At 37.8% G+C, this 13,990-nt stretch overlaps 1 protein-coding gene across 3 annotated transcripts in view; it reads right to left on the bottom strand.

Moving 5' to 3' along the window:
• myo1b (myosin IB) overlaps positions 1–13,990 on the bottom strand; it is a 291,804-nt gene that overhangs the window by 91,207 nt on the left and 186,607 nt on the right. For all 3 annotated transcript variants that reach the window (XM_059966898.1, XM_059966897.1, XM_059966899.1), the window contains 2 exons: positions 7,860–7,958; positions 6,130–6,233 (listed from right to left, as the gene is read on the bottom strand). In XM_059966898.1, coding sequence (XP_059822881.1) covers positions 6,130–6,233; positions 7,860–7,958 — 203 coding nt within the window. The remainder of the gene's footprint in view (positions 1–6,129; positions 6,234–7,859; positions 7,959–13,990) is intronic.

Genomic DNA, 13,990 nt, shown 5'->3' with positions numbered 1-13,990 from the left:
TTGCCTCTCTCCTGGCTAGACGCTTGATCCTCCTTAGATGGAGAAATGTTGCCCCGCCCACTCATGCTCAATGGCTTAACGACATCATGGCCTGTTTGGACCTCGAAAAAATTCATTATTCAGTTCTCAATTCGGATCTAAAGTTCCATAAGGTCTGGGGACCTTTTATCGAGTACTTTCATAACCTTCCTCTTGACTAGGGTTTTTTTTTCTTTTTGGTCCCTTGGCTTTCAGCTCCTTTTTTTTCTGGTAGAAGGCATTATTATCCTCTGTTGCTGAGTGTATTCACAGTCTGGGAGTTTGGCTGTCCTGACTTATACTCTCTATATTGTGTTGTGGTTGGTCTGGAGTTGCTGTTGTTTTTTTTTGTGTGTTGTGGGGCTTGGGGAGGACACTAAGCTTACTTGTCTTTAATTCAGGTGCTTTTTTTTTGCTAAATTCTCTTCCTTGGTAGTATATTGTTATTGTATGCTTAATTTTGCACTGTTTTAATGTTCCTCATTGGGATTTGGGGTTTTTAATTTGTAAGATGTTTTGAAAAACTAATTAAAAAAATGGATAAAAAAACTTATGGTTCAATGAACAAAAGCAAAAAAAGAAATCAGCAAATATTATAAGCAAACCAACATTAAATCGGCCAACAAATTTCCAGGGAACAGCATATTACATAATGTGGCTAAAGTTTGCATAGAGTTAATCTTATTGGAGTTTATTTCTAGCCAGGCAACACTTATTTATTGACTTTTAATAAAGTCTGGTTAATCACTGGTTAATCACCTGCATGTAGCAGAGGACTCTTATAAATTGCACCACTTATGTTCAGTAAAGTCTTTTCAACAAATGCATTTAGAGAGTGATAATAAAATTTCTGATAATATCCTGTTCTTCTATTCACAAATTGAGTACAGTATTACTGTACATTCTAATAGCAACAATGAACCTGGATACAGATTCCTGAGGTCTCCATAACCTTTCTCCTAATCAGTGAAGCATTAACCAATAGCATACCTCATAATGGCAAAATAAATAGTGATGTCCAAATAAGTATATGTTACATCAAACTGAAATCAATGTGTATTGCAAAACATGCAGGGCCATGATAAAATAAGATCAGAAGTCCAGGTTTGTGTGTCAAATAGCCACAAAACGGTAGGATAAGCATTATGGTCTTTTGTGTTGCATCATTTATGAAACCCTAATTTTTTTTAAAGGAATTTAATTGGTAGAAATAAATTCTAAACCATTTTACTTAAAGCTATTATTAATTTGGATTATGGAATAAATAGAAAGCTGATGGAACAGAGAGTTAATACCTTCTTAACAGTTTATAGTGGGCACTAAGCTTTAGAAGCAATGACAACACAGATGATTGTGCTCAATTCTCTGTATTTTTTATTGCACTTTGTACTTCAGATTTGGGTGTCATTTGCAAGGCTTGACATTTATTACCTATCTCTTAAGGGAAAAGATGGTGATCTCTTTATATTGAGTGAAAAACAAACTGAGATTACTGTCAAATTACAGATCTTGTGGATCTGGGAGAAGATGCACAAGAATCTATAACCTATAGAAAAGGAAATACAGAGAAGACTTGATATCGATGTTGTTATGCATTACTTATGAACTAAATTTGAACCTGATGAGGAAAGAGTCATGGCAGTTAATTCCTCCAGCAACTGAGTCACTTATTGTGAGGAATGGAGCTATCAACAGCATTTTCCTGTACTGTCTTCAACACAAATATTTATATTATAAGCAATTCTTTATATGGTCACAAGTAATGATTACAAACCATTCTGTGTTAGGAAGAAAAAGAGCAAAATTAAAGAAGATTGGAAGGCAAAATAGTAGAGATGGTATGAGGAAAATTTATCATTCTTCCTATCCAATTTTCAAAATTCAATGCAAAAGCTGTAGTTGTGCTTGTGATGAGAGCACACAATCAGCGTGCTTCATGAACAATGAGGGAAGTAGGACTGATGGTAATAGTGATCATTGTACCTGCAGTTCAGATTAAACATGAAGCTACAAAAGGATCAATTAAATAAAATCTCATTAATAGATGTGGGGTAATTGCAGCAAATTAAAGAATAATCTGGCTAAAGTGGGCAAGTGTCAAAGACTGCTGTGTATTTAACGTCCTTTAAAGAACAGATACCACACCTCAGATAAACCAAAAGCCAGGTTCACTTGGATGACAAGAGAACACTGTGTAGGATGAAGCAGTAAAAGCAGCTGAATATAAAAAGTCAAGGGCAAAACTAAATATGAATGGTAAAACAATAGATCCCACAATAAGGAAGATAAATGCCTTCTAAAGGCTTACAAGTGATAAATGGATTTTCACAGAAGTGTTAGGCTGACCATGGACCCAAGTGGACATACATTTTTTTTTATTTATTCGCTTATGTGACATAGAGATCACTGGAAATGTTTACATTTATTGGTCATTATTCATTGACTCAAAACTGAGGCACTTAAGATTCAACCATATTGGAGGATCTGGAGTCACACACAGGCTAGATAGGGTAGATAAACAGATAGACGTAAGTGAACCAGATGGCTTTGTGCTACAGTCCATTATCACTACTGAGACTAGCTTTTCTTTTAGATAATTATTTGAATTAATGGTGGGATAAAACTTTCATGATGGGATTCAAATTCTTGTCTTGGGATCAGCAATTCTGAACTATGGCTGCAATAACTTAATCACTACAAGGAGTACATTAGATATTGGATGAGATACAAACAGAAACAGAAAGAAGATTAAAGTCAATAATCATACAATCCAAATGTGCAACATTGTATATCACTGAAGGAATGTTAGAATCAGAGAGAGCTTGCCCCAATCTGGAAATATTATATCTTGTTTCAAAAAGTTAAGGCTAAATTTGCCAGATACTCAATAATCATACAAATATTGAAAGTGAGGATTCTACTGGATAGAATAATTCATGAAAATCTTAAAGCACTATTGAGCAGTAATGGCCAAATATATGAGAACCAACAAGAATGTGATGAGCACAAATTATATGTCTAACAAATAAGTTTTATTGAAAGGGTGTTTGAGGGGAGTGTAGTTTATGTTTAAAAACAGTTTAGAATGCAAGCAAGTTTAAGGTCATTGAATAAAAGAGTTATGAATGCAAAACCAGCCAAGGAATACAAAATTTGTGCTAAGCCAGAACAACAAAGATTCAAGAAAATACTAGCATGTGCTAGTGCCTATTCAAAGAAATAACTTAGTAAAATATTTGGGATCCTGGACTTTTATATGTGGAGGCTTGGGATCCCACATGCTTTATTAAGTTCTTCAGAGATGGAAAAGATGAGCTGAAACAGGTATTTCATTGCAGAATCCTTATCAATTTTGTGCGAGCAACTGTATTAGCAGAGAAGTTATGGGGTGAGCCTGGAGTTGAAGGAGGGTTACGTCAGGAAGATCAAATGAAGAGAAGTAATTTGAAAGGAACCCCGAAGCTTTGGACATCAGGGAATAGAGCATCAATGGTGAAACACCTGATCAATTATGGATGCCCAAGCACGGATCGTATAGACAACAAGAGCATGTGATAAAACCAGATGAGATAAGATTAGCTTTATTTGTCACATATACATTAAAACACTGACTGAAACATACAGTGAAACATGTCATTTGCATCAAAGGAAATCAGCAAGGATTGTAATGGGGTCACAGCTTACTAAACCTAACCCTAACCATACGTCTTTGGAATGTAGGAGGAAACCAGAACATCCGGAGGAAGCCTCACAGGAAGAATATACAAACTCCTTTCAGACAGTGGCAAGAATTGAACCCCAACTGGCAATTATTGGTGCTGTATAGTAATTGTGCTAAATGCTACTCTACCATGCCATCTCTCCCCCTCCACTACCACGCAAGCTTTGAGAATTACTCAAAGGGGAATCTACCAGTATGATGATAGACAACTTGGACTCCAAGGAAACAGATCAAATAAGATCTCAATATCCCTTCATTAGTGCTGAAGTAGGTCTCAACTCTATGATGTTACTGAACAGGCCCAATAGCCACTAAATAGAGCTGAGTGAGACATTCCTACTCCTGCAGGAAGGATCCACTTCTGTTAACAGGAAAGTTACATGACAGAACCCACAAACCCATCAGAACATCTCCATTTACTGACAGTTACTCTTCAGTTATGCAGCTGAAGATTTTCCTGTCATTTTCTGGGATGGTTGTGGGAGGTCTGTGCTGGTGGACAGTACAGATGACAGATGCAGGGGAGCAGGCAATGAGCAACGTGGGCGCAGGCTTGTAAAGTTGGGATAGGTAGGTGTAGGGAGTAAAAAGGGAAAGGAAATATCAAGAAGCAGAGAGAGACACAACTGAGCATAAGGGGAGGGGGTCTGAAAATTGGGGGGAGGGAGGTTGGAGTTGAGGTTACATGAAGGGGTTGAAGTCGTAAGGAAGCAAATAAGTGAAGGAGGGAGAAAGACTGAGGGAGGGTGCCTGTTTGTGCATCTGTGCATGCAATAAGCCTGTGAGGCAGAGCCTGATCTACAGCTCTATTGAACTTCTTTCTCACAAACCTAAGGCCTCACTGCATTAATTACACGAGGTAGCTAGAGTGCAACAGCTACTCCAATGTTAAAGGAAGTCAGGCAACAGCATCATGCACTCCTGAGATCTGGAGTTGGAAGAAGTCATCTTCATCCACGAAGGACTGCCTAAGAGAAAGAAGAAGGGTGGCCTCCAATAGAGATGTACATGGAGAAAATGGGAAGCAGCACAACAGGCTGCACAAACTTGCTGGACCAGAAGATCTGCAGTGGTACTCTATGGTCATTACTTGTACTTCACCAGTTAAGCCAGGAGTAACTTTACTCCAACTTGTTTTCCTTTACACTCAGAACTAATTGCAAGTGTTGGCAGATGGATTGAACTGACCATTGCCATTAAAATTTCAGCTGTGTATGCTGGGAAAACAATGAGGTCTTGATTTAAAACAATATTGACAGTAGCTTCTGTGCTCCAGAGATTTTGAAGCTAACTTTACAAAACTGAAAACAAACATGACTGGAATAAACAAGTCTCCTTCATACGATGACCTAAAATTTGTTTTCAGCATCACAATGTATTTTTCCCCACATAGTCTTAAAATATATCTTTCTCTGCAAAAACAGAGCAAGTCTGAACCAGTTCTATTTGTTTTTACATTATCCACTGGTGCGTAATCACACACTTGTACATTAACTCAAATGGAGCAGACACATGTTTATCACAAACACTCAACTTTAGAATTTAATTTGTTCATTACTTATGTTGCTACTTATAGTATTCAGGGGACAATTATAATGCAGAGTTAGAAAACACCTGTGTAAATTGACAGGGATTATTTAAGTTTGAGGCACATGGCTACAGGTGAAGACCATCCATATACTCTAGGTCTGAGTTAATTGAGCAACCCCAATTGCAAAGAATTCTTCTCACCAGTCCAAATGTTTCTGCCCACTCAGGATTACCTCATCCCGTTTAATTACAAACCTTACATCTGGGTATAGAAAGTAACTGGAATTCACTTTTCTGTAAATGCATTTCATTTACAGTGCTTGTGGAGGAAGTTTAGAGTTGTCCAGTGCCATCAACAGAAGGAAAAAGTGTCTTATCCACTACCTTTGCCATGTGTCATTCAGATTTTACATCAGTTATGGATTTTTTTTCATATTCTGTGAACTCAAAAAACCGTATTGTTGAACAAGGGGGAGAGAGAGAGAGAGATTGGGTGACTGAGTGGGAGAGAATGCAGTATCAACTCAGTAGGATTTTATAAAATCAAGTTAAATTTTAAAACTGTTTGGCTTTGTGGTTTGTAAACAGAAAGAAGATATCTGGGAAAGCAAAAGAAGAAAAGTTAAGAAAACAGAAAGTAGTTGGTGGAAACTGGCCATATTCATTGACTACTGTTTATAATGACATAGGAGATTATATCATACATTCTGATGAATATCATTAGAATATATTTAAAAATAAATGGCCATCCTTCAGTGAGAATCAGTGAGAACATTACCCTATTAAATCATTATATAATAAAGTCATAATACTTCAACCAAAGAAAATCATGGGATTTAATATTAATATTAGCATTTTACCTTTACTGTTCTGAAGTTGGCAGCATCATCTAACCCATTCACTTCAGCCGAGTCCAAGCCCAGATAATTGTAATGGTTGAAATCCCTCTCCAGCTTCAATTGCCCTGCAAGTGAAAAGTTCAAATATTATTAAAGTCTCTGTGTCTCACAACATTCCTTTTATTGCACAACCTCTAAGAGTTGTGTGGTCATTGCACAGGCAATACCAGCAAATGATATTATCATAATCTTTGGAACTCTGCAATTGCTTATTTGGGGTAATGGTCAATAATCTCTCATTTAATATCATAACCTGGCGAAGTCACTCAGTAAAACTGGAACTTTAATTCTGTGCAATCTTTGATTAATTAATGTGTATCTTCTGACAACATATCAGCTCCACAATGGACAAGATTCATATTCATACCTTAAACTGCTTTGATCCACAGATTTTCAGCTGCTCAGGACTTCTTTCTGAAACCTTCCAATTCTAACCTTAGCCCAAGGGAACAAACAATGCACTGGTGCCCAATTCAGTGTTCAATCTCTCTGACACAGTGGTGTCAAGAAAACAACCTCTCCCTCAAGGTCGCAAAAACAAAGGAGCTGTTTGTGGAATACAGGAGGAATGGAGACGGGCTAATCCCTATTGACATCAATGGATCTGGAATTGAGAGGGTAAACAACTTCCTGTTCCTTGGCATCCACATCACTGAGGAGCTCAGTACCCACCAGCTGTGTGGTGAAAAAGGCACAACAGTGCCTCTTTCACCTCAGACGATTGAGGAAGTTTGGTATTGGCCCCCAAATCCTAAGAACTTTCTACAGGGGCACAACTGAGAACATCCTGACTAGCTGCATCACTGCTTGGTATGGGAACTGTACCTCCATTAGTCACAGGACTCTGCAGAGAGTGGTGCGGACAGCCCAGCTGATCTGTAGTTGTGAACTTCCAATGATTCAGGACATTTACAAAGACAGGAGTATAAAAAGGTCCCGTATGATCATTGGGGACCCAAGCGATCACAACTACAATCTATTTCAGCTGCTATCATCCAGGAAGCTGTACTGCAGCATAAAAGCCAGAACCAACAGGCTCCGGGACAGGCTTCTTCCACCAGGCCATCAGACTGGTGAACTCACACTGACTTGAGTGTACTCTATATTACACTGACTGTTCTATTTGTTATAAATTATTACAAATTACTATGATTGCACATTGCACATTTAGATGGAGACGTAATGTAAAGATTTTTACTCCTCATGTATGTGAAGGATGTAAGAAATAAAGTCAATTCAATTCAATACATTCAATTCAATCCAGACTTCTTACATATTCACAGCCTCTCCAGTGGCAGGCTGTTGGACACAATATAGTTTTTCAGAAACCACGACAAGATCAGTGAAAACACTGGTTTGCTAATTGGCCATTTTTTCAAAGTCTTCATATTGTTCTTCTCATGTATCTAAACACAGTATATTCACACTGACTGCTTGCAAGAAAAGGCATTGTTTGCAAATTAGTTGAATTTGCATCAAATTTATTGATGCAAGTTAGAAACAGTAAATGATTTGATCATTGGCCACTTGGAAATCACCAACTTCTTTCCGCCACCTCAAAAATCTATAACCATATGCCTTAGGATATTTTTGTTAAGAGTGCTACATAAATTGTTATCAATAGAATAACTTGGTTATTCACGTGATTGGGTATACATGCTGATTATAATGCAGAGATGCACTGTACTTACTCAGCAAATCGTCAGAGCTCCCCGACAACAGCTGGTAAAAGATGTGGAAATTCCGTTCACCTCGAGGTTGCTTGACAACACGTGACTTTTCCAGGAGATCTTTTAAAGGGAAAGAGTTTTTTTTAAGTTAATAAAATAGCAGAAAACATTGAAAGTACTTTTGAATCATTTATCTCACATGTTTATGAAATGCAGTGGTAACAATTTTCCAGTGATACACATCAATCATGGGATTTTTTTCATGTTTTCCACCATACTTGCTGCCATGAGATATGAAGAATTAAAAGAAATGCTATTTCAGATTTAAGCATTCCTGACCTCCTATGGGTTCAAATTATGCATTTGTGCTTCAGTTGACTGTCAGGAAGAGATGAATGAAGGGAAATATTTGCTAAAATAAACTTTCTAAAATGGATATATATTGAAATATCCATAAAGAGTAAGGGTCATAAATTCTGATTATTATGACCCCATTCTACCACTGCCAATTGTACCCATTCCAGAAAGCATGTTCTATGTTAAGTAACATAATGTTTCAGTGCTTCTAACCCTGAATCGTATCTGTTTTCTTTTCCATTCGGCATCTCTGTTGTACTCTTTCTCTCTATACCTCCCTCCCATACCCATCCCTATTTGTGGAGGAAGCCTAAATAAGCCTATTCCTTGCAACTGCAAAGACGTCTGGTCAGGCACCCAGTACTGATATCTACTAACCCTGCTATCGAGCTGAGAAATCCATTTGTACATCACATTGCATAAAGCTCAGAGAACACAGATGGAATACCCTTGCTACCTTGCAAGATTCAAGTGATGTTATCATCAGGATTTGGACTATTGTGAGCAGTTATGGGCCTCTTATCTAAAAGAGGATGTGCTGGCACTGGAGAAGGTCTATGGGATGTTTACAAGAATAATGCAGAGAATAAAAGAATTAACATATGAAGAGTATTTGATAGCTGTATGTGTGTGTGTGATTGCTGGAGTTTAGAAGAATGATGGGGAATCTCATTGAAACCTACCAAATATTGAAAGGACTAAATAGAGTGAATCTGAAGCAGTCTGAATTGGGAGAGAATAGGTCCAGAGGGCATGGCCTCAGAAAAGAAAGATATCTTTTTAGAACAGAGAAGGTGAGGATTTGTCTTTAGCCAGAGGATGACCAGTCTCAGAATTAATTGCCACAGGTGGCTTTAGGGGCCATATTTAAAGTGAAGGTTAAAAGGTTCTTGCTTAGTAAGTGCAACAATCATTACGAGGAGAAGGCAAGAAAATGAGGTTGAAAGAGAAAATAAATCAGCCATGATTGAATGCTGGAACAGACTCGAAGGGCCAGATGGCTCAATTCTGCTCCTATGTCTTATGATCTTATATAGTAAGAGCTGACCTCAGACCAAAGCTCATTGGAGATGAAGCAAAGCAAGACTGGAATGGAGAATTTATAAACCAGAACAGATTAGGGATTTAATCTGATTGTGGGTAACAGATTCCATGAGATGGGTGGGACAAAGTGAGAAATCTCCCTTCCTGTTCTGGAACAGAAATCACAAAGATGAACATTTGCTTTGTGGTACTAGATTTTTCTGTTTTCTTGTTTTTCTTATCGCCTCAGCATACTGTCTCAATGTTCTGATCTTACTTTTGAGTCTTTCTAACTCATACCATCTTTCTCCCTTCTTCCACTGGTTTGATGTCATATTATTTGTAATTTATTTTAGAAAAGCTTGCATCTACTTTGTTTCAACACAACTCTCTGTCCCGTCCATGATCTCAAGTGAGTTTTCAAAACTCTGATACGAAAGATTTTAAACAGACAGCCACTTAAGCTTTCAAAGAGGCTATTCTTATACTATGTTACAAATTCTGATATGACACACACTAAAAATGAGTCCCTGATGTGTAAATAAGCTAACTCCAACAGAATTGGCTCATAAAATCATAATCAGCCAAAAGTGAAATACTTAATGGAAATAATTATGATCATTATTAATGTGCACTCTTAATTTTCAAAAGTTTAATTTTTAAAAATGTGCCATTCTAGTCAGCATGTTACAAGATTTTGCAACAGCTGTCTCTTATATCTAAATTTATTTTCTCCCTTCAGTTTTCCATTGGCCCAGCAGGGATATAAATCAATTTTATAGCTTGTTAAGGAGTTAAATAATAGACTACTAAAGAACCCCATTTCACCTACACTGGTTAAGGGAGGGGCATGGGGTGTGGGATTAGACAAACAAATCTAGCCATACAGAGAAGTATTATAGAAAGAGCTCTCACATACCCCACACTTCCCCCTTCCCTCCCCTTATCAGACTCTCACTTTCTCCTTCCTTTCCTTTGTCTCTCATTCCTCTCTCTCTCTCAAGCCTCGTTGAAGCTAAAGAATCATCACAGCATAGATTGTGCACCATCTGCAGACATGAAGCCTAAAAAATTAAAGAGCATTTTGTTTAAAATAGGGTATTTTTTTTAAAAGAGAAATAAAGATTAGATATAGGAGGAGCTTAGGAGAGACAATGGTGCTTAATGGTGACTCCTTTGCCAGCATCTTTAGAAACAGCTTTAATATCTCTATTTTTCCTTTCCAGGGTTCTTTTGAAGACCCTGTCCTGGAGTTACATGCTGACTTCTGTTCTTTGTGGGAATAGGACCCGCTCTCGGGGTTTCACGATTGGCCATTATTCGATACGCCAAGGATGTGGCCTAGAAGACCTGGGATTTCATGGCTCTGGAGGCAGGCGGACCAAAGATCAGTACCTCTGCAGGAACTCGGTGTGTCATGGGAGACAGAAGATCAAAAGCAGCAAGCTGGCTGTGTGCCCAGAGACCCGAGCTCTTTGGAAAAAGCAATGTAATGGACTTTCAACATCGTAAATCAGTGAGTTGTTTGTTAAGTCTCCCCTCTCACTGTGAAATGGAGACACTTCTTTTTCCCTTATTGGGGAGAGAGAGAGAGAGAGAGAGAGAGTCTGTGGTATGCCAAATACCAGATGAACGAGTCTGGTACTACAAGTCTGTGGGGGGTGCCAATACTTTTTTTTGCTGGTGGGGGAGGAGGGGATTCTTGCTTTGCTGCTGTTTACTGATGGGACGGAGAGCTGGGGGGGGGGCTTTGGGGTTCTAACATTTAACTATCAATTATTCTTTGGGACACTCCTCTGTTTTCATGGATGGTTGCAAAGAAAAAGTATTTCAGTATGTATATTGTGTACATCTCTGACATTAAATGTACCTTTGAAACCTTTGATTTGACGCATGTATATCGAAACATACAGTGAAGTGCATCGTTTGCGTCAACGACCAACACATTTCAAGCTGCGGGCAGCCCTCCTGCACCAACATAGCTTGCCCACAACTTACTAACCCTAACCCATAGTATGCCTTTGGAATGCTAGAGAAGACCAGAGCATGTTGAAGCTCATGCAGTCACAGGGAGAATGTACAAACTACTTACAGACTGCAGTGGGAACTGAACTTGTATTGCTGGCATCGTAAATCATTACGCCAACTACTATGCTACAATGTGGTGTAGTTTTCACTTTTGTGGGGTAGTTACAGTAGCAAATTCAAGAGATCATTCTCTCAGATCTGCTCCACCTTCTTGTGCACAATGCACACCATTACCAGAAGATAGGGAAGTTATTAAATGGGCAGAATCCTGCAAATAATATAAAGGAAGAATGAAGTAGTAACTCTTCTCTTCTTTTTCTTCCTAAATGGTACAGTCATTCTATTTTGTTGAAGCTCTGCAACTTTAATAATTATTTCCAGCATGCATAAGATTTGCCTGAAGTGAACTGTAACTTTAATTGAAAACAGTTTTCAGTACAAGGTACTGAGCCCCATAAGTGGAAACATACCTTTGTGATTGCAACTCATTAGTACCTTCAGGTGAAATTCCTTTATTGGAATACAGTATGTTGGTCACAATGCAAACTTTCCTCTCATTCAACCAATCCTATTGATCATACAGTGCAAATCAACTAGGAATTCCTCAACAGTACCAAATCTTCCTCACTAAATTAAAACATAACTATTAACGTACATGTTAAAAGCTGTAGAAGGTCGCAGATGAAGCCAGCTCCATATAGGCACTAGACTCCCCATTATCCAGGACATGGTGGTGCCTTAAGAAGACACATTCATCATTAAGGATCATCACCAGCCAGAACATCTGCTTTTCTCATTACTACTGTCCCTCTGCAATCAAATTTCTGAAAGGTCCATGAACCCTTGAACACTACATCACTACTTTGTTCTCTTGTTGCACTATTTAATTAGTTCTATATTTCTTACTGTAACTTGTAATAAATTTTATGTATTGCACTGTACGGCTACCCTAAAACAACAAATTTCATGACATAAGTCAGTGATAATAAACCTGATTTTGATTCTGGACACTCACTCACTATTTGGTGCTTTAAAAAAAAGGCATACATTAGTAAGAGCCTGTCTGTATATATGAAAATCTTGCTTATAAGCAGTAGAAATCATCTCTTGAAACAAAGTCAATATATGACAGATCAAAATGTTCAATATAAGGTTTTCAAAAAAGCATTCTATTATTAAACCCAATAGTATTTTAGGAACATCAAATAGTACTACAATAGTATATTTAAGGTTTCATACTTTCAGAAATAACTTGTAATGTATGGTTTTAAACCCTAAATTACATGATTCAGAATCCAGAAAAGGAAAATATCAAGCCTACAGTAAAGCTAAAATAGTACTACAGACAAAATTTTATTCTAACTGGGACCAAACCTCCAGGCAGGACAGAAAGAAACATTCATTTATCTCATTATTTAATGCTCCATTATTTGAGACCATCTGAACACTTTGAACACTGCTGGTGAAACAACATCAGACAATAGACTTTTTGAAACATTAACTAAGCATGACAGGTGCTGTCAGTACATTTTCATGTTATTCTTTCATTCTCACTAATTGCACGAATAAACTATCTTGTACGTACAACTCTACGCACTGCATGGTTTGACCATTCTGCTTGATAATAAAACAAATCAAAATGCAAATTGCACTTTGCTATTAAACTAACAGGGAAGCAGAATTGCTGAGTGAAAAGAGCTTTGGAAATCTATTTTGTGTTAGTGTTTTATTTATTTCAGAATGTAACATTCTGAAACTGAAAATTGTATATTTTTTTTACCATAATCTGCAATAAGATTGAGGAAAAACTTAAACCCCATGAAGAGCTGGGGTAAGAAAACGGAATTTGAAATAATATCAGATTGCCTGTTCCAGTATGAAAGCAAGCCAATAATCCTCTCTCACCTTTGTGTCCAATTAATAAGCAGCTTTTGAAAGCCTTTTGATGGGAGACTTTACCTTTGAATGGAGAATCCTACAAAAGATTGCATATTCAGCCCTGTAGATCATGCGTTAAGCCCTCCCAACCATTAAGTACATCTAGATAAAACACTGCCATAGGAAAGCAGCACCCTTCATCAGACATTCTCATCACCCAGACCATGCTCTTTGTTGCTGCTGTCATCAGGTAGAAGATACAACAGCCTCAGGACTCATACCACCAATTCAAGGACAGTTACTACCCTTCAACCATCAGGTTCTTGAACAAAAGGGGATAACTACACTCACTTGACTCATCATTGAGGTGTTTCCACAATCAATGATCTCACTTTAAGGACTCTTCATTTTGTTACTTCATGCTCTAGTTATTTATTGCTATTTATTTACTATATGTTTCCACTTGCACAGTTTGTTGTCCTCTGCACTCTACATAATCTTTCATTAATCCTGTTATAGTGCTATTCTGTAGATTTGCTGAGTATGCCCAGAGGAAAATGAATCTAAGGGCTGTATGTGCTGACATAAATGTAAGATTGACTTTGTACTTTCAACTTCACTTTTACTACTTTAAACCATTTTGCAGCACTTTACTGACCTCAGGAAACTCTGCTGGTGACAGCAAAAAGATGGACTTAATGTATAAGTTCATTAACAGCACTGCCTGTGTACCAGGAGGAGTTAGACTGTTTATTCTCAGCCCAACAAACAAGTATTATCCTGGTTCTGAGATGCTGACCCCTTCCAAACTCCAAGTGACCTGGCCACGTATTATTCTTCTCCCTCTCAAAATGTTTTGCTCACAC

Source organism: Hypanus sabinus, chromosome 4, assembly GCF_030144855.1.
Source record: "Hypanus sabinus isolate sHypSab1 chromosome 4, sHypSab1.hap1, whole genome shotgun sequence".
Lineage (NCBI taxonomy): Eukaryota > Metazoa > Chordata > Chondrichthyes > Myliobatiformes > Dasyatidae > Hypanus > Hypanus sabinus.
Note: the sequence above shows the minus strand (reverse complement) of the source record. Positions and strands in the feature narration are given on the sequence as shown.